Source organism: Oxyura jamaicensis, chromosome 6 (assembly GCF_011077185.1).
Source record: "Oxyura jamaicensis isolate SHBP4307 breed ruddy duck chromosome 6, BPBGC_Ojam_1.0, whole genome shotgun sequence".
Lineage (NCBI taxonomy): Eukaryota > Metazoa > Chordata > Aves > Anseriformes > Anatidae > Oxyura > Oxyura jamaicensis.
In genome coordinates this window covers 13,639,687-13,657,859 of record NC_048898.1, presented here as the reverse complement: position 1 = coordinate 13,657,859, position 18,173 = coordinate 13,639,687, and the positions used below count along the sequence as shown (strand labels likewise).

General features: G+C 38.8%; 1 protein-coding gene across 2 annotated transcripts in view; it reads left to right on the top strand.

Annotated features, from left to right (window-relative positions):
- Positions 1-14,191, top strand: part of LRMDA (leucine rich melanocyte differentiation associated) — a 694,799-nt gene extending 680,608 nt beyond the window's left edge. For both annotated transcript variants that reach the window (XM_035329289.1, XM_035329293.1), the window contains one exon: positions 11,480-14,191. In XM_035329289.1, coding sequence (XP_035185180.1) covers positions 11,480-11,559 — 80 coding nt within the window. In that variant the 3' untranslated portion in view covers positions 11,560-14,191. The remainder of the gene's footprint in view (positions 1-11,479) is intronic.
- The last annotated feature ends 3,982 nt before the right edge of the window (positions 14,192-18,173 follow it).

Sequence of the window (18,173 nt, the reverse complement as noted above, 5' to 3'; positions counted from 1 at the left end):
GGCAGTGTAAAGTATCAGCCCAGTAAGGAGTGGGAGCCTTGTGGAGAATAGATAACCTTGATGTTAAGAGCTATATCCTTCAGATATGTCTTCCCTTGACATATTGATGGCCCTTGAAAAGGGAAAAGCTGATTGTATGCAGAATGCAATCATTAAACCCACTTCAGCTGGCTGTTGATTAATTTGTTTTTTCCTGAAGGATCTAGTTAAAGAGAAGGCCTCACTAGTATCAACAGCAGCCATTTTCCAAGCTTCAGATTATTCTTAACCCTCTCCTAGAAGAAAGAAAAATGATACTGTCTTGGTTTAGACAGGCAAATTGTCTGAAAACATTCAGTCCAACTGCAATTTGGGGATTATGACACTCACTTTACCCCGTTAACTACTGCTTCCTCGACGACCTCTCCTCCCCCTGCCTTCAGTATTCAGCTTCATTTCAGCCACAGCTAGCAGAAAGTCACGTTTGATGTTTTCTGGGTAAGGCCTGTGTCTGTTCTCAGCAGAGATGCCAACAGGGATGTCAAGCTTGTTTTGCCCAAAGACTGAAATACTTCAGTAGCATATAGCTGCTTCCCAGGAGCCTCTCTGAAAGGACCAGAGGGTTCACTGCACACATGTAAGTGGTTAAACTTTCCTTATCCCTGAAAAAGATCTTCCTTGAATATTTTTTTTCTGTTATTGCTTTTGAGATCTTTGAGGTCTTCAGCAGGGCAGTTGTATCGTGTATTGCTGCTGTCAGAGAGCACAAAGGATGCCGTGGAAGTTGGTGTGCCTAATAACACTGCTCCTAGCACTTACTCCTGCAAGACAAAGCCCAGGTTTTAACAGCAGCAGTCACGTACCCTGCCCCTTGATATGTTTAACCAAACACTGGCTGCACATGACCAGCTCTCCAGCCAAATTCACGTGGTGGCTAATTCCGGAATAGCTGCTACCTCCATAGCACTTTCTGATTTTGTGTCTGTGTCACCCACTATGAGAGCAGAGGTGAGGAGCGTTACTTGTGAGAGCCATTGCCTAAATGGCCTTCCTGTGGCAGAAAACCATTCTCTGGGTTGGGGGACAGCTTCTGTCCTAAAGCAATTCTTCCACTTGTATCAGCAAATGACCCAAGCCATCTAAAATGTTTATGTGGCTTTAACCAAGCAATTGACTGTCTTAGAAACAGAATGCTGTGGAGGCTTTATCCTTCAGTTAACCATTTAAAGGCTATTTGGTAAGGCAGTAGGTTATTGCTTCCTGTTTAGCTTGGTAGTCTCACAGACAGTCACTGTTAATTTGTGCTTGTGAGTGATACAGTGATCAGTGTTGCTTGATTGTTTGGCCAGATGTGTTTTATTAGGTCCGATGTGCACATTTGCCAGTTGGCTCCTTTTTAATATGGGGACATGTTAACTTACGACATAGTCAAGTCTGACAAATTTGAACCAGCCAAATAAGTGAGTAATATTTCAAGCTGTCAAAACGGGTGAATACTGATTAACTGACACACTCCAAAAGCTCTCACCAATATCCGTGCTCCAGTGGAAAACATTTACTAAGCATAATACTTGTTAGAAAGTCTTTGATGCTTTGACTAAACTTTAATAACTCTGACCCTAATGGAAGTGTTTTAATGTGCCTATTCCTTAGCCTCCTATCTTTTATCTTTAGCAAAAGCTTCCATAGAGGCTACAAGTGCGCTTGTAAACTGCATTCTGCTGGCCACTGTGATTTAACCTTCAGCCCCTCTCTCATTAGCGTATTTGTAAAAGGAGGCTGAGGAAGGGGGAGAGAGTTGAAGGTAGGAAACCATGGCAATATTTTGGCATTCAGTATTGGAGGCAGGCAGTGTTTGGGATTAGACTGTGTAAGGATTTGGCAATAGGCTATGATGGTGTAGATGTGATATAGCAAAGAACTAAATTATACTAAGGGACAAGCCCAAGCTTAGTCCAGAGAACCAGGCATTTAGTGAATGTTTAGGATGCTTGGATCCAGATGCATTTTTGATTTCATTTGGTGGTATACAGCAATAGCTATGATAGGGAAGGGAGTTCACCAGTTATGTGGTGTCCGGATGTGTCTTACAGAGTGCTAACTGCCTTTAGCTTCCACTGGAAATCAAGGGAACCCATGGCCTTGTAGTATCAGCTTCTTAAGAATGCTTGTTTTTGTATTAGCAAGAATCATGGCAATCCTATCTTTAGCAATTAGTTAAATGTTTTCTTTGTTTCTGAGGAAGGGTTTATGGAAGAGAGCAAGTAATAGCATGCAAAGAAGGTTCCTTTAACTGTATCATAATGTGACAGCAGGACTATTTCATTATGCTCTTTAATTTTATTTGAGAGACTTTCTTTCCCAGCTTTAAAAATAAAAAGCAACTTGTCTTTATTTCAGATGACTCTCCTGAGAAATTTCAAACCAGTTGAGCCAGACTGAGTTTTTTTTTTCGGTTTTTTTTTTTTTTTTTTTTTTTTTTTTTCTCCTGATGTGAACTCCTCCAGCAGGAACACATTTAAAATCCAAAAGCAAGTTTTGCTCATGAGATGAGCCAAATTTATGTCTAAACTCTCCAGAAGGGCTCTGCTGCTCAATTTTTTTCATATAAGAATTTGTAATTTTATTGGAATGCTTGTAGACTTTCCGAACAATTATTCCAAAAGTTTGCCTACTGCCAAATAAATCACGGTACATTTGTTTAATTCTATCACAGATACTAAAAGAGCTTACTTCCCTCTTCCCCCACCCCCCCTTACATTTACTTGTAATGCAATCTGCACATGGTTAAAGTTTGTGAAGTAAAATATAATTATATTCACTTTGTTTTCCTAATGACCCTGTCATTCTTTATGGTTTAATTCCATTGCTGATTAATGTACATATTATTAGTAGAATGTTGCCCAAAGTCTAGAGCAGCCTATAGAAATGTCATTTTTGCATATGTTAGCCAAATTAACTGAAAATCTTGGACGTTAATATGGTGAGTGTATGCTCAACAGCTGAACTTTAATATACAGCGAGGATGGGATTTTTACAACCTCCTTGCCCACTATACCAAAGGTATTAAAAGTGTCTCTTAACGTCACTTCACTGATCGCACCAGTGCATTATCAAAAGTAATAGAAAGTCTGTTGAAAACAGCACTAATATTTGTGTTTTGAGGGACTACAAAGTGCCACCCCAGCTGCTCTGGGAGCCGGCGGTGTGCACGGCCATCACCTCCCCCTGGACAATATTTTGAGCCTTTTGTTCAGACCACTGCCCGGTGACATCCTTCTGCAGCCATCTGTCTACACAGAGTGATGCTCACTGAGGTTAGTCCAACCAGCAGTCAGGCTCCTGGGCGAAAGGCTGAAAGCAAAGACTGTATGAATATAGGCTTTGATCATGACAGAACAAGAAATTGGCTGCAAACCTAACAAACAGTATTGCTTTAATTGTCAGCGCAGCGTATTTCGCTTGCCGGTGTGGTCCGTTCTTTAGACAAATGCATGCTGCCCTCTAGTGCTGCTGCTCTCTGCGTGGAGCTGCTGGCGGGGAGTGGCTGGTGGGCTGGTGGATGAAATTGCTGGTCCAGTTTGGGTGCTTGGCCATCAAAAGAAAGCAGTGCAGCTTTTGTGACGTTGGTTGAGAGATGGAGGATGCTTAACAGATGTAATCTGATTGGCACTGGATCCTTACAGTAAATTGTTCTGCTTTTAGTCTACTGCTTTTATTTAGACCAGTACGAGAGAATGAGGTATGTGTAGAAGTGTTCAAAAGACTAACAGAACTATGAACCCATACTTCTTTTCCTCCACCCCCCTCATGAGTGGTATTCTATATATATGAATTTAAGTATCATTTAATCCATAATATCTGGTGTGCTGATATTTTCTGTGTATTTAGGTTTCTTTGACCGCAGTACCTCACTGGATATACAATTTGTGTGCCTGAGTATTTAAAAACATCTGCCTAAAAATGTCAGCATATTCAGCAAGAAATATTTTGTTGTAAAGTCTGGATTAATTCTATCCGTGCTGTTATCTGAGAGTGTAAAAACTGTAAAGAAGCAGTAAAGAGACAAAAGCATTTGGATTTTTTGTTTGGTACTTTTTACTTCATTTTCATTAGAGAGACAGATGCACACACCCCCCAACATATTTCTCTGATGATGGTTACAATAAGCATGGAAAGATTCCAAAAAAATCCCAAGTGTGGGGCCTTAAATTTTAACAACGATACCCAGAGGAGTGCAGGACTGGTTAATGATTTAAAGTATTATGCCCTAAATGCTCCTATTTTAGCCAACAGTAAAGAATCTGTAGACAGCACATGCCCAGATCAAAGCTGATCATGTCAATGTCATTCAAGGAGGGAGAGATACCCTCCTTTCTCCCTTTTCTCCCCCCTACCCTTTTTTTTTTTAAACAAAGTATGACATCTGAGGAACAGTGTGTTGATTGTTCCACTGCCAGGATACGCATAATGGAAACATTAGCTCCAAGATAACTTTTAATCTGTCAGCCTAATGGCTCCTTAATGTGTAGAGGGCTTTAAATGTATGTCAGCCAGGGCTGTATAAAGTAATATAGTTTGTGGCCTGAATGGATCTAGATGACTCCGCACCATGACACAATATGGTTTATTATTAAGTATCAGCTCATCAGCTTATTCCCACGGACTTGGACAAGCTTCTCAATTTTCCAGTAACAGATTATGTGAGAAAAAGCTTGCAGTGCATTTTTTTTCTTTAGTCTTTTTTCTCTTACTTCCCCCTCCCTCCCCCCTTCCAAATTACAAGTTTCATCCCCAGCTGCACTGGGAGCCCTGAAGTGTATTTACAGCAGGCTGTACTTTATCACACATCAGCTTGACTGCTAGTTTACACTGAACATTTATGCAGCTCCCTTGGCCTGGGATGCAAACTTCACATCTTTATATTCCTATCACCTTCATTGCAAATTTTTCCAATGTCTCCCTGTTGACTGCTTTCCTTCCCCTCCCCTACTCTCACTTCCCCCTTTTTCCCCCCTTCCTACAAACAGGCCAGTGAGACTTGACATGTCGCAGTACTTGTCTGTGCAGGATACTTGCAATAATTCTGGGTCTTAGTTTGCCTGCCCTGATTCCTCTCAGCTCTAACTTAGGTGTGTAATTCCAACACCATTGCCACAGAATGGATATGGATTTAATTTTGTGCCATTCAGTAATTTCTTTCAGTCTGAAGGACCACTTCATGCCTCATGCGGTAGGGTGTCCAGAGGAAAATATTATCATTTTTTTGGAATCCCTGTGCAGGGAGAAGAGCAAAGAGGTAATTCATCTCCCCTGAGCATGAATGCTACCTTCCTTTAGCATTGCAACCCACAGAGGGAGGGTTGTGATTAGGACAGTTGTTTCTGCTGTCAAAGGGACATATTGAAAGGTACTGAGTCTTCCCATTAGGTCCTCACAAGCTTATAGGTCAAAATAGGCAAGACAAAAGATAGTGATGCAGACTGTAACAGATGCCCACTTTATTCTTCTTGTGTCTTGACTCCAACCTGTAGTGGGGCACTTAGAAACTACAGTCACAACAAATGGATTGAACTGTAGTGGTCAGGGATTCCTTCACATTGGCATTGACAATGGCAGTTCTGTTCTTTTTCCATGTCACATTGCAGTTTTTGAGCTTTGGGTCCTCCGTACTGACAGTGGTTTGTTTGCTGTGTGACACTGCGTTTATCTTGGCATGGCAGGGTAAAAGCTTGGGTAGACTCTCTGTGTGACGTACCTGGCTGCTCTGAGGAGGACTTAGTGACCCAGGTGGTCCCTTACACTTTTTATTACATTACAGTTGATCTTTTCATGTTCTTGTGTCAGAAAGTTCATGGGCTGGAGCATATTCAATAGAAACTTGTTTTGTTCCACCAGAAGTAGTCATGAAGAACAAAAAGTCTCTCTCTAATTCCCTCCATTCTTGTCCTACAATAAGTTTATCATTTTAAATCTGTAATTAATTGGTCCATTTTACAGATTATGGGTCAAAAACATAACTCAAAAAGTGTTCTTTTCTGCTTTTGGCTCTAACAGATCTCTAAAGGTAAATGATTTCTTGTTCCTAAATTGCTCAGACTATTGTTCTTTATAAAAATGCATTTTCTACGTTTTTACAGAAACAACTAAAAGGACCAACTACAAATGCATAAATGTGTGAACGTTAAAGCAGGTGAACGAACCTTTGAAGAGTGAGTGACTGGGACAAGCACTCAACATTTGGGGAAAGGGGGGTTGTGTTTTTGTTTTTGTTTTTGTTTTTTTTTTTTTTTCATTTGTAAAGTATCTCCATGCTATTACAGCCACAAGCCTCAGTAGAACTAAAAGCTCACTACTTGGGCCCAAGTCAACTTTTTCTTTTTTTTTTTTTTTTTCTCTCCTGTCACTGTGAGATATTTAGCATCTCTCCTCCCTCTAGTACTCTCCTCAGGTTCCCACCCTTGTATGTTGTGAAGCTTTGCACAGATTTACGCTCCCTGAATACCAGACTGATTTACCCGAAAATCTTTTTTTTTTTTTTTTTTTTTTTAGTTTTATTTACTTGCTTTTAAATAACTAGATGGTCCATTTCAATTAATTTGTGCCAGAAATTATTTACTGAGGATTAAAAAGTGAATATTTTGAAGGAGTATGTTTGAAAATATTTTGATGCTTTTTACAGCATTCAGATGCTTTAATGTTCTTGATGATGATTTTAGAATAAATAGCTCAGGTATAATTTTTTTTTTAAAGAGAAAGTATTCTGACTATAATGACTTTGAATGTATATATAATCTAATAGTCCTGATTTAGCAGGGGAAAAAAAAAAAAAAAAGAGAGAACCTATGTGCTATTGAAGGCCTGTAGGATTAGGCTCCTAATTTCTTGAAAATCCCTAGTGCTTCATTTCTGTGAAAAGTGAAATTCAAGATAAGAAATTGTCAACTAGACATAAAGTTGTTATTATTTATGTGAAGACAAACATAAAATGAAAAAAAAAAAATTAAACTCCTGTGCAAAAAGATTTTTGTTTCAAACTATACCCTTATACTTATACCCTTAGAGAAAAAAGTTTTAGAGTTTTAAATTGTAGCAGCTGATGGATGTGTTTTGCCTAAATCAGTAGCATTGTAGATGTGAAACTGTTTGTAGATAGGTATTTATTCTCCTCTGGATGTTGTAGGTAGGGAACTATTTCCTGTAAAGGAAGTTCAAATTAATATTTCAGGGAATTTTGCAACTTCTGTTCATTAATTGTAGGAAATGCCCAAGTGCCTATGAAAAAAATGATAATGGTATTGATATTTCATCCTGAAGGGTCTCAAAACAATTTACAGACTGGTAGTATAACCACACTGAAATGCACACAGCTTCTTGGTGGAACATGGCAGCTGTTTAATAGCCCATAGCAAAACTATACAACAGCAGGGTGTGGAAAAAGAGATGAATATGGATCAAATACAAATTGGCAGTGGAGGATTTAGGTACCATACTCAAATTAAACTTAGGCAAAGTGTAATCCTGCTAGAATATCAAGTCTGTGTGTGAAGTACTGCACTTTATCTGACCACGGTGCATAGTATCAGGACCTGTGGTTAGTTAGCCCATGTGAAAGACAGGCAGAGGACTGTATGCTGAAATGTAATCCCTGCTGTGTACTGTAAACCAATGTGTTTGACAGACAATTTTAATTGTGAATACTTTGCTGTTTGCAGTTGCAGAGGGGTTTATTAAAAACATTTGATGTTAAAATGGGTGCCTTAGGGGGATCTTGGGCAGATGTGGCAATAGTTTTGGAGGGGGGAGGGTGGCAAAAGTTTTGGCTTGACTACTTAGTTTTAGTAATTACTTTTTAAAGAAAACTGAATGCTACTGGAGAAGGCTGTGCTGCTAGCAGCTGCCCCAGCTGTGATGGCTGAGAGGTGCTTTTTAATAGGCGCACAGCAGTTATTTACTAGGAAAAAGTGTGAACCAAGATAGACAATGAGATGCTACCAGATAACAATTCCCATATGTTTCTGTTGGCCTGATCTGAATTTGGACCTATGGCTGAGGCTGTATGGTCTATAGGTTTAGCACATCCCCTTGCAGCTTCTTTTTATCATTTTCCCTGTAATACATGAACATCTACAAACTTTTTCTACTCTAGGAAATTGTATGAAGTTCCAACTGCACAATAGCTCTTTGCAATACATGCCCAATTTAAAAGGAGCAAACATGACTTGAACAATTTTTCATGTGCTTTAGTATGCATGTATGTATTTATTTATTTATTTGGATAATTGGGTTTTCCCTCAGCTAGGGAAAAGCTGGTGTTGCTGACATTACAATGTGTTTGTGAAGAAAGACTGATACCACAACACATGCAAGCAACTGCAAGGTCATTACTTACCCAGCATAATTAGAACATCCATTCCGAAGGGGGAAAACATTTAAAAGATAAAGGGTGAATTTAAAAATGATTTTTCCCTATGCATTTTTTTAATAATTATAGTTTTAACAGCTTGTGGTGATGGTAGAAGCAGCTACTTAAGAAAAATTAGAAGCCTCATTCAGGGAAGATGATCCCTCAAGAGACCTTGTGTTGTCATTCCTCAAGAACGGCGAGCAGAAACCTCATTCAGGATGCTGTGTGTTGTTTTGATGCATAGGCTGTATACTTAGCTTATTATAGCCAATGCTGGATATTTTAATTAAAAAACACCACAAAAGTCACAGATGTATTGTTTCCCTTATTCCTCCCCTTGTCCGCATGCAAAACCATATACATGCTCCTGAACTGCAAGGACAACTACAATTGCAGATGGGCAGGAGGCAAGCTGTAGGTTTCCTAAATTCACGTATAACATATCTTAGCATCAAAACCCTTATTGCAGCACATAAGCCTTTTGTAGTTCTTGGTTTTCTGCAGTTGACAAAGGGAGGTGGGAAATGGAGAGGAAAAAAAAAAAAAAAAAAAACACAAAACAAAACCCAACCAGTCACCGCATTTAATTTATGAGGCAGATTATTGTTTTACAAATAACCTTCATGATAAATAAAGTCTCATGGCAACATTTTCAACTGCGCTTTTATCAAGACTCTCTGAGCAGTGTGTGTAATATGCCTGGCAATCGAATCACAGCTGTGTGCCTTGGTAGGGAATCTCTGCGGAGACAACACTTCCTTAATTTAAACAATTGTAGGCTGCAGGAGTTCAAAAATTTCAGCTGACTTTAACTGTCACTAGCCCAAGCACCTTTATCCCCAGGCGAGCAGCAGCAGCTGGATTTCATTTCCTGCTGCCAGACTGTCCGACATCTTTGCTGAACATCCCAGGAACCGAGCGTCTTTACTTTAAGGATTTTATTCAAGGTGACAGCTCCTCACACTTTAGCGTTCAGATCACCTCAAGTAGCTGAGATATCAGTGAAAATGAGAGCACTTCTCCAGCAAACTCCAAATTTAGATTGACTGAGGTTATCCTTAGGCCTGTAGACCCAACCTCCGTGACAGAACAGGCCTGCCAGTAACTTTAAAACTACAGTGGAGTTTGTAATGATGTCTGGGGAAAAATATTCGCTGGAGCAGAGGAGAATACTATAAGCGATAGGAAATGATGTCAGATTTAGTTAGGGTTGGAGACAGCTCTGGAATATACTTGGCATAATATGGCACCGGTATCTCTGTCAGCATCTCTGTTTTCTGTCACCGCACACAATTCAGGGCCTGTCTGTAGTCCTGACAGTGTCTTTTCAGATCAGGTTATTGCCAACTCGGAGACTCGCTCAGCGCAACACCATACAGCCCCCTTTGTTTGAAGTCTGCCCTTTTGTCGTTAATGCACTTGATGTCTATTTAAATCTGACGGTGAATGCAGTATCTGTTTTCCTGTCAAGAGATCATTGACAATATTAATACCTCATGTCCTTGCCTCATTTTCTAAGCGCTGACACCTAGCTACAGTCTCCAGCATTCATCAAACAGCACTCTCTCACCAGCATCTCTATAAACAGTCTCGCTTCCAGTCCTCAAGAAATGCGGCAGACCTCAAACAAGACTTTTATCAATGCCAGTGAAAAAGGACTCTAAAGAATGCTGTTAATAAACTGTTCATATCCTTTACATTTAGAACTCTAAATGGTCTTGTTTCCAATCTAATGCCTGCTGCCATTAAACTTGGAATATCATCTCTTTAGGAGGAAAAGCTGGCTTTTTTTTAGACGCTTGTTTAGGGACGATAACACCACTACAGAAATTATAGAAATTGAAATTATTGAAGGCTCTGTGGAGAAGGGGAGTGGCACCAAACATTGCACTTGTCCCCATTTTTTGCTATCCTGAAGAGGAATGTGTTTTTCACAGTGAATGATGGGAGTATCATTTTTTTTTGTTTTGTTTTGTTTTCCTTAGGAATGTGTTACCATGATGTTTCAGAAAGAAAGAAGAGCATGGGCTGACATTAATCTTCCACATCCCATGCCTTCCAAGGGTTTAGTTGCTTATCTGGCACACGTTGCACTGGAAACATAGATGCAGAAAATAAAAGTTTGCATATCTGATTCATACTGCAGGTGGGTACAATACCTGCTGTGTGAGTCCTGGCAAGCCAGAACTGAAATGAATTGAGGATCTGCTCCTTCCTAATCTTTACCCTTTATGTAAGGCAACCTTTCGGCTAGGTTATGTGTGCCCTTATGGGGGGTGAACTATATACTTCAGTGACAGCTGTGTCAGATGCTTCCAAGATAGGAGAGACTCTTTCACCTTCCTTCTGTACATGGGAAATGACTTTAATTTGACTATATGTGCCTGGGGGCACAAAGAACAGCTCTGCTAGTAAAATTTAGTGTCTTTGAGGATGTTCACAGGTGGGATGTGACTGTGAACTTACGCTTTCACATACCACTTAGTACCACCAGAGGGGATGCTTTTGAATAACATAGTGAGATCTGCAGGTATATATGTCTCACCCACAGCAGTTAAGGCTTTGTCAGGCATCTTGCCTCCTGTACACACTGAGAATACTGTGCCTTTTCTCCCAAAAGCAGCATTCTTGGTAATTTTTGAAATCATCCTCTATATGTACCAATTTTTAGCGTAATTAACACTTGAATTATTTTTAATTATCAGGAATAGCATGTTATACACATAGTAGGGAGATTGCAGACAGTACAAAATGTAAGTCCCATCCAGACTCTGTTTTTCAAAAATGGTCAAGGGTTACTGTGATTTAAAATACAGCATATGATGTTCTAGTGTGATGTCATTCTATTTTTGAAGACACTTATAGGTATTTGTTTAACAGGATAGCTCACATAACTATATGAACACAAGTTTTCCCAGTGGATTAAAAGCTGCTGATTGAAATGGTAATACTGAATATTTCCAATGTACAAACTTTCTTTTGCAGGACGACAAGAGAACTGTTCCCTTCCCTCCTTCAAATTTCCTTGTTTGTGTGCCTCTGAATGTTGTGCCACCACTTTCCTAATTGTAATTCATTTCCTGTTTCCTGTAGGCATTTTGGGAAAATGTCGCTACATTTACTATGGAAAGCATTCCGAAGGCAACAGATTCATCAGAGATGACCAGCTATAGAACACAGCGCTCTTTTGTGCCTCTTCAGTCCCTCCACATGAGAAGCACAAATTGCATCTAAATTTTAAGCATGTAACTAAAGTCCTCTAGTGCCTTCTGCTGACTTTGCCAAGCCTGTCAAGATCATCCTTCTATCTTAGTCTGAGTAGCCACATAGAGATTGACATGATTGCCTTTAAGCAGGTCCCATCCACCAGTGTGACAGACAGCTGCAGCCGAGCACCCAGCCTGACAGGAGGAGCACCGTGATGGATTGCCTGGTCCAATTGCTGCTCGCAGAAGAGCAGGGGTCACACCTGGGGCTTCAGTGAGCATGCTCCATCGGTCGGCGCCTTAGCAAAAGCAGCGCATTTATCTCCTGCTCGCCTGTTGAGCAAGAGTGGCTGGTGATATCAAAGTGTTTATAAAAGAGAGAGGCTATAATTTCAGATGAAAAAGCCCCTTATCTGTTCTAAGTTTTTTTCCCTGTGAATTAAGTGCTTGTGTTTCTATCATCTCCTACATGCTCACACAAATCCTCTTCGTAGAGCATGCTTGGTTTTTCCACAAATGATCCTATATGGATTATTCTTTCTTTCAACAGGGAAAAAAATCCTGAAAATATTTCAGCTATGCAAAGTACTATCAATGTGTATTTTTGATTATATGCAAAGGAAAAGGGTTTAAACAATTTCACAGATAAAATTTGCTAATTATTAAATTACATCTCAACATTTGCTTACTCTGACCTTCAGAAAATGGGTCATTTTTAATAATGTAGTAGTTGCACAAGGTTGTCTGTCTACTTGGAAAAAGCCCTCAGTTATGATATTGACAGTGTGCATTATTCCTGGTTTATTGCACAAGGTATTTTTAACTTGTGTAGAGAGTGCATTTCAAATGAAATGCTTAAATTTGGAATGAAAAAAGAGCTTAAAAAGAGGGATATAAAATAAAATTGCCACCAGATGGGTATGATTACTCAGACGGGAAAAAAGACAATAAAAGTAACTGGTGGAATTAACATGATTAACAGCTTTATTAATATATTCTAGAGAAAAGTTCTGATTAATACCTTTTGAATTCTATATAAGGGCTACTGTCAAGTTTTCAGTGAAAAACCAAGAATGTGTAGCATATTTCCTGCTTGTCTATGAAACAGGTTGGACATGCTTAAAATCATGAACTTCTTACTGTGAAAAAAGGATCCCAATGCCTAATAAATATATCATCACTGCTAGTTATGATGTGAGTGATCTAGGAATATGGAAAAATTCTGCCCTCTGTTCCAAACCTATCCATATTGGTCCTAGTTGAGAGTCATCACTGTTTGGCTGTTCTTGGTTTGTTTGAAATTACTTGAGGCTCCTAATTTAGAAGTTGCCTAATGTTTTTGGCCATTGTCACGGCTGGTGTTGCATGCGGACGTAAATGGATATGGAAGCCACTTGTAATACCTCTACTCATGTCATAGATGGTTACCAATGAAATGCCAATTCAGCTTAGAAATCCTGGGAGGTATTAGATAAAGGAAAAAAAATGAAAAAAAAAAATGCCTTTTTTTTTTTTTTTTCCACAAAAGTAATTATTAGAAGTATTTTGGGCATTTGTATTCTCTCTTGGTTACCAAAATAACAGCAATTCTAGTTTGTTCATATTATTTTGTCTGTTTTGAAGCCTCCACATACTTTGGCTGTGGCATATTATAGGCAGCAGGGTTCTGCTGGGTGTTGAGAATAACCTCATGTCACTTTCAGTCTGGTTGCATGTATGTTCTTGTCTTTATGAAAGGCTTTAACCCTGCCTCAAACAATAAACAGTACTTGCAAACTGACCGCATGATTTTTCCATCTTTATTTTGCTTGTTTACTTTTCTTAATGTCAAAACCATTTGTATCATTTTCAGGAGTGTTTTGTTCCATGCAAGGCTTTGGAGGCAAAAAATATTTTTGGAATGAGAGATGTGATCACAGTCTCATCCATTTTGGTTTCTTTTTTCACTTGGAGGATTATATACCTATAGTTAAATATGATAAAGCCCTAATTACAAGTTGCTCAAAGGGAATTGAAATTAAATGTCACTGATTCTGGAAAAGCAAAAGGATAATATATGAATAATTATTTTATATTGCTAACAAGTGTTAGAGTATTGTTTAAAAACTAGTGTGTGTGGATGTTTATAACTGTTTATACAAACATAATTCTTTTTTAGCATGTGGAGCATTTTCAAGTATGTTTGCTTCTTCTGGTGTTGTAATCCACTGGTTAGCCTAAGTGGGTTTAGCTAAAGAGAAGTGGGCACAAACAAGAGTTGAAGACATATTTAAACACCTGCCTCTTGAATGCTGCAGTGGAAATTCATAACAGGTACAAAAAATAAATATATAAAAATGTGCCTTGCCATATATGCATTTAATATTTGTAAAGCTCTTCACTTTTTTCTTTTTTCCTCACATTGTACAGTGTCAGAAGATAGATTTATTCTGTATGGATTATAAGGAAAGCCTGAGCAGAAGTCTGTCATTTCTTAAAAGCCACACAACCAGCAAATCACGAACACACACCAAAATAAAATAATAAAAAGAAACAAAATATTGTCTGTTGTTATGGAAAATTATCTTCAGTAATCTGCTGGACCTTTATGCTGGACATTGTACAAGCTTTCAAATTTTCTGATATTTTGTAAGTACGATTGCTATTAAGATAATTCAGGTGAAATACCAGTTCATTTGGCAGCATACTAACAGATATTATAGTGCAAACTGTGCATATGAAGTGCATACTAGCGCTCATCTGTTTAACACAAGTACTTATTTTGAAAAGTCACTGAATTTCATCCAAATGCACTGAATACGTTGAACCTTGCACAGTTACTGTTACAGTCTGCTGTTTAGCTCAGTCTGTGGTGTAACTCTCCTAATCTGGACAAGGGAGGCTTTCCATCAAAATTCTCAGTATTACCTGGCCCCTAGGAGTGCTTGGGTTTAAGGAGGACACACATGCATGAAGGATAGCAACATGTACAGGTGTCCTGCCAGCAAGTACCCCTGCTAGAATATCAGATGAGCAACCTCTTTGTCCTCTTTTGTAAAGGAGGAGCTTCTCTGAAACAAACAGCTGCTCTTGTTATTCTTTTCCAAATTTTTCTTAAAACTGTTCCTGTCCATAATACCTACAAATAACTTCACAATAGTTTGCTGTGAGCTTCCATGCTGGGAGGGTGTTGTCTCCTCCTCTTTCTGATCTTTTTCTGCTGGTTAGTTCCCATCTGTTGTTTCTCGTCTGAGGCTGAAGTTCTGTGTGGGTGAGAGCATGTACATCAGGATATGGCAAGGGGTATCCTCAGCAGTGCTGGGAGCACAGTGCCATCTCCTGTCCTCAAGAAAGGGACAGGCTGCTTGTCCAGCCTGCCTCTGCATCTATGGCAGTTCATAGAAGATGGCCAGCTGTACTATGTAAGCTTTAAGGCTGTTAAGTCTTGACAAGCTGAGAGCGAAAATAAAGATAGTTTTCTCCTCTTCTGCCCTCAAGCTGAGGGGATGGCATTTCTAGGTCTTCTGGGGAAGAATATGTGATGCACAAACCAACCCTGAAGCCCCTTAGTTGTGACCTCATGGTATTGCTGTGGAGACCTCTGTTACCTTTGCAGCTAGTGGGTCCCCAGCTACCTAAGTGGTCTTACTGGATTGAAATAAAAATATTAGCTTGTGCTTGAGTAGCTCTGCTAAACAAATAGTGTAGGCCCAGCTCTACCATCTTATTTTAGATAAGCCTCCTGCCAAAAACCCAGTATTTGTTTTTATTAGAATAAAAGGTGCATAATCAAGGCTGATGGGTCAGACTAAGGGAAGCTAACACTGAGAATTTTCTAAATCGCTGGATATTGGTCTTATGTTGCTCCCGTTTTAGTCAGAAGAAAGAAGCAAACCTGCTTGTGCTTTTGAAATTTCTTTCTTTAAATTACAGGGTTCGCTTGCTGCCAGTGGGTGTATTAATATTTTTTTTCATGCCAACTATATGAGCATGTTGGGAAATGTTTATCCTCAGCAGAGCTTTGCTAGGTGCAGCCTATGTGGGGAGGTTCTGAATCAGCCCATTATATACTGATTCAGACTGAGCCTTACTGTGTACTTCTACTTTAAGTGTGATAACTGTTACAGGAGCCTTTGCTTGCCCAGTGGTTTCTTTTTTTTTTCTTTTATTTTCTTTTCTCTCTCTTTTTTTTTTTTTCCCCCCCCTATTACTCTGTGTACATCTGTCTGTCTGTCTGCTTTGTTAAATGGTTGGCATATGTGAAAGAAAGAGGTGAATTTCAGAGGTTTTCCAGAGGTGTAGCTGTATAGGCAAGATTGTGGCTGGATGTTTGGCACTTTCTAAGTAGCCATTTGCAGGATTAGTCTGGGGAATTTGACAGTGAATCAGGTGATATCAAGTCAGGGTCTTACATGCCTTGCCAGCTGTTGTCCTCTATTCCTGAAGATCTCTAGCTGTGTCTGCATCAATTGCCATGTCATTACTCTGCAAGCAAGTGATGGCATGAAATAGGTAAGTGCTCCCATTTTCTTTTTAAAGTGAAATTTCTGCTTCGCTGCTTGTGGTATAAGAATTGAAATGCATAGTTTGCTTTTTCAGTGTTTTTATATATACACCTGGTAACCATTACATCTCACTGTCTAGTCTAGTTGCTGTTTAGTTAAAATTTGTCTTCTGTATTCTTTTCTACTTGTAGTAGTAATGGGAATAAAAGAAAACAAGATATGATTGTAAGAAGACAACCATCTACTGTGGGACTGTGGCTATACTAACAATTTCAACTAATGCCCAACAGGTGGGCATTATTATACATACAAGCAAGTCTGAATGGCTTGAAGGACCAAGCTGGTTTATGCCTTCTTGTTTTGAACCTACCCAAAGTTAACCTGTGACTGTGAATAACTGCTATAGCCTTTGATTCCCTTATGCCACTCTGGTAGTATTAAATGGTTAGAGAGTGTTGTCCTACCTACAGCTAATGCTCATTTTACTTGTAATATGACCAGAAAAGCCTACAGAGATCTCATATTATCTGAGAGTTTAGCCCGAGAAAAGTGGCTTCTTCCAAACATTTATAACTTGTTCTTAAGGAGTCTTAAGAGTATTTTCTTTGGCATTTGTTATGTGAGAATGTGCAGGATACAGCCAGCACTCCTATTTCATCAAATCTATTTGAATTAATATGTTTTCTGTATGTGGTACTAAAAGAGCTGAATCTTTCTTAAAGTTACCTTTTAGGTTAGGTGACTCTGATGGACTCGCCTCTGGTGGTGTTGTCAACCTGAAGCTGACCCTTTCTTAGAGTTGCTGACAATTAGATTAAGGTTTCAGATCAGGATTTTCACAAGCCTTCAAGGAGCAGATATTTTTAAGGACAAACTAAGTCGTGGTCATGGCACGTTCACAAAATATCATCATCAACTCAGCATCCTTTGCATTTTAAGGTAACAACATCTTGGAAAATATATTTAGTTCAAAGTTAGTTGCATTTGGAAGCTATAATGTAAAGATCTATTATATCTTACCACAGTACATGCAATGTTAGGGCTGTGAGAGCAAGTTCATAAATATACTGAAAACCACTTCCCAGCACACGTTTAAAATTTCTCAGAGATATCTTGCCTTCTGATTGAATGTTTTGCTGCCAATTTAAAAACAAAACTGTGTAAGACCAAGTTTTTTTTTTTAAAAAAAAAAAGTATCTTAATCTCAAAAGATTTTTAATTGACTATCTTACCCCTTATCCACAGTTCCACCAATCCTCTTAGAATATAAATATATCCTTATAGTATTATAGTTTTATAATAAAGTCTGTAGAATATAATATGTTTGGAAAAGTCTTTACTAACGTTATGTTTTAGTTTATTATACTTGGAAGTAAAGAGGAGTTTCACAGAATCCCTTCAGATCACAATCAAATACTCTGGATAAAATCAGTGGCAGAAGAGTGCAACTTAAGAATTTCTACATCAATTTTACATTTGCGTGAAGCAAATAAATAAATAGAATACCAAGGTAACTGAAATTGGTATTGCTGGCATAACTTTTATCTCTGACTACACTGATGCTTTTATGATAATGCTATTTTTTGCAGTTCAGTATTTAAGATTCAACAGAGTAAAAACAAAGAAAGGTTAAGATTTCTGAAGACAATCTGCTTATTCATTTTATAGGCTTCTCTGATTTTATAAGACCTTTGAAACAATGTGTGCACTCAATTATCTGGCATTCAGTGTATCTATCGAGTAAGCAGACAGTTGTGGACTTCAGGGAATTTTCAAACACACGTGCTGTTCAACCTTAGCAATCTTCTTTTTACCTAGGAATTGTTTTCAGAAATTCCCATATAATGAAATTTCTGTTTAAGTTGATAGCTGTAAATGAGGGCACAGTTGCTTCATTTCCTTTTGACAATAAGCCAAATGCATCCCTGGTGGAACTCCATTGATTTAACTCTACTTGAGCTAAGCTACACTGGGGATGAATTTGGCCCAGCTTGAGATTTTTTTATTCATCTTTTCTTTAATTTCCTTTAGCTTAGTAGTCGATTTAGGGCTGGCCAGAGGATTACAATGCAAGAAAGGGGAAAAGAAAAACTTCTC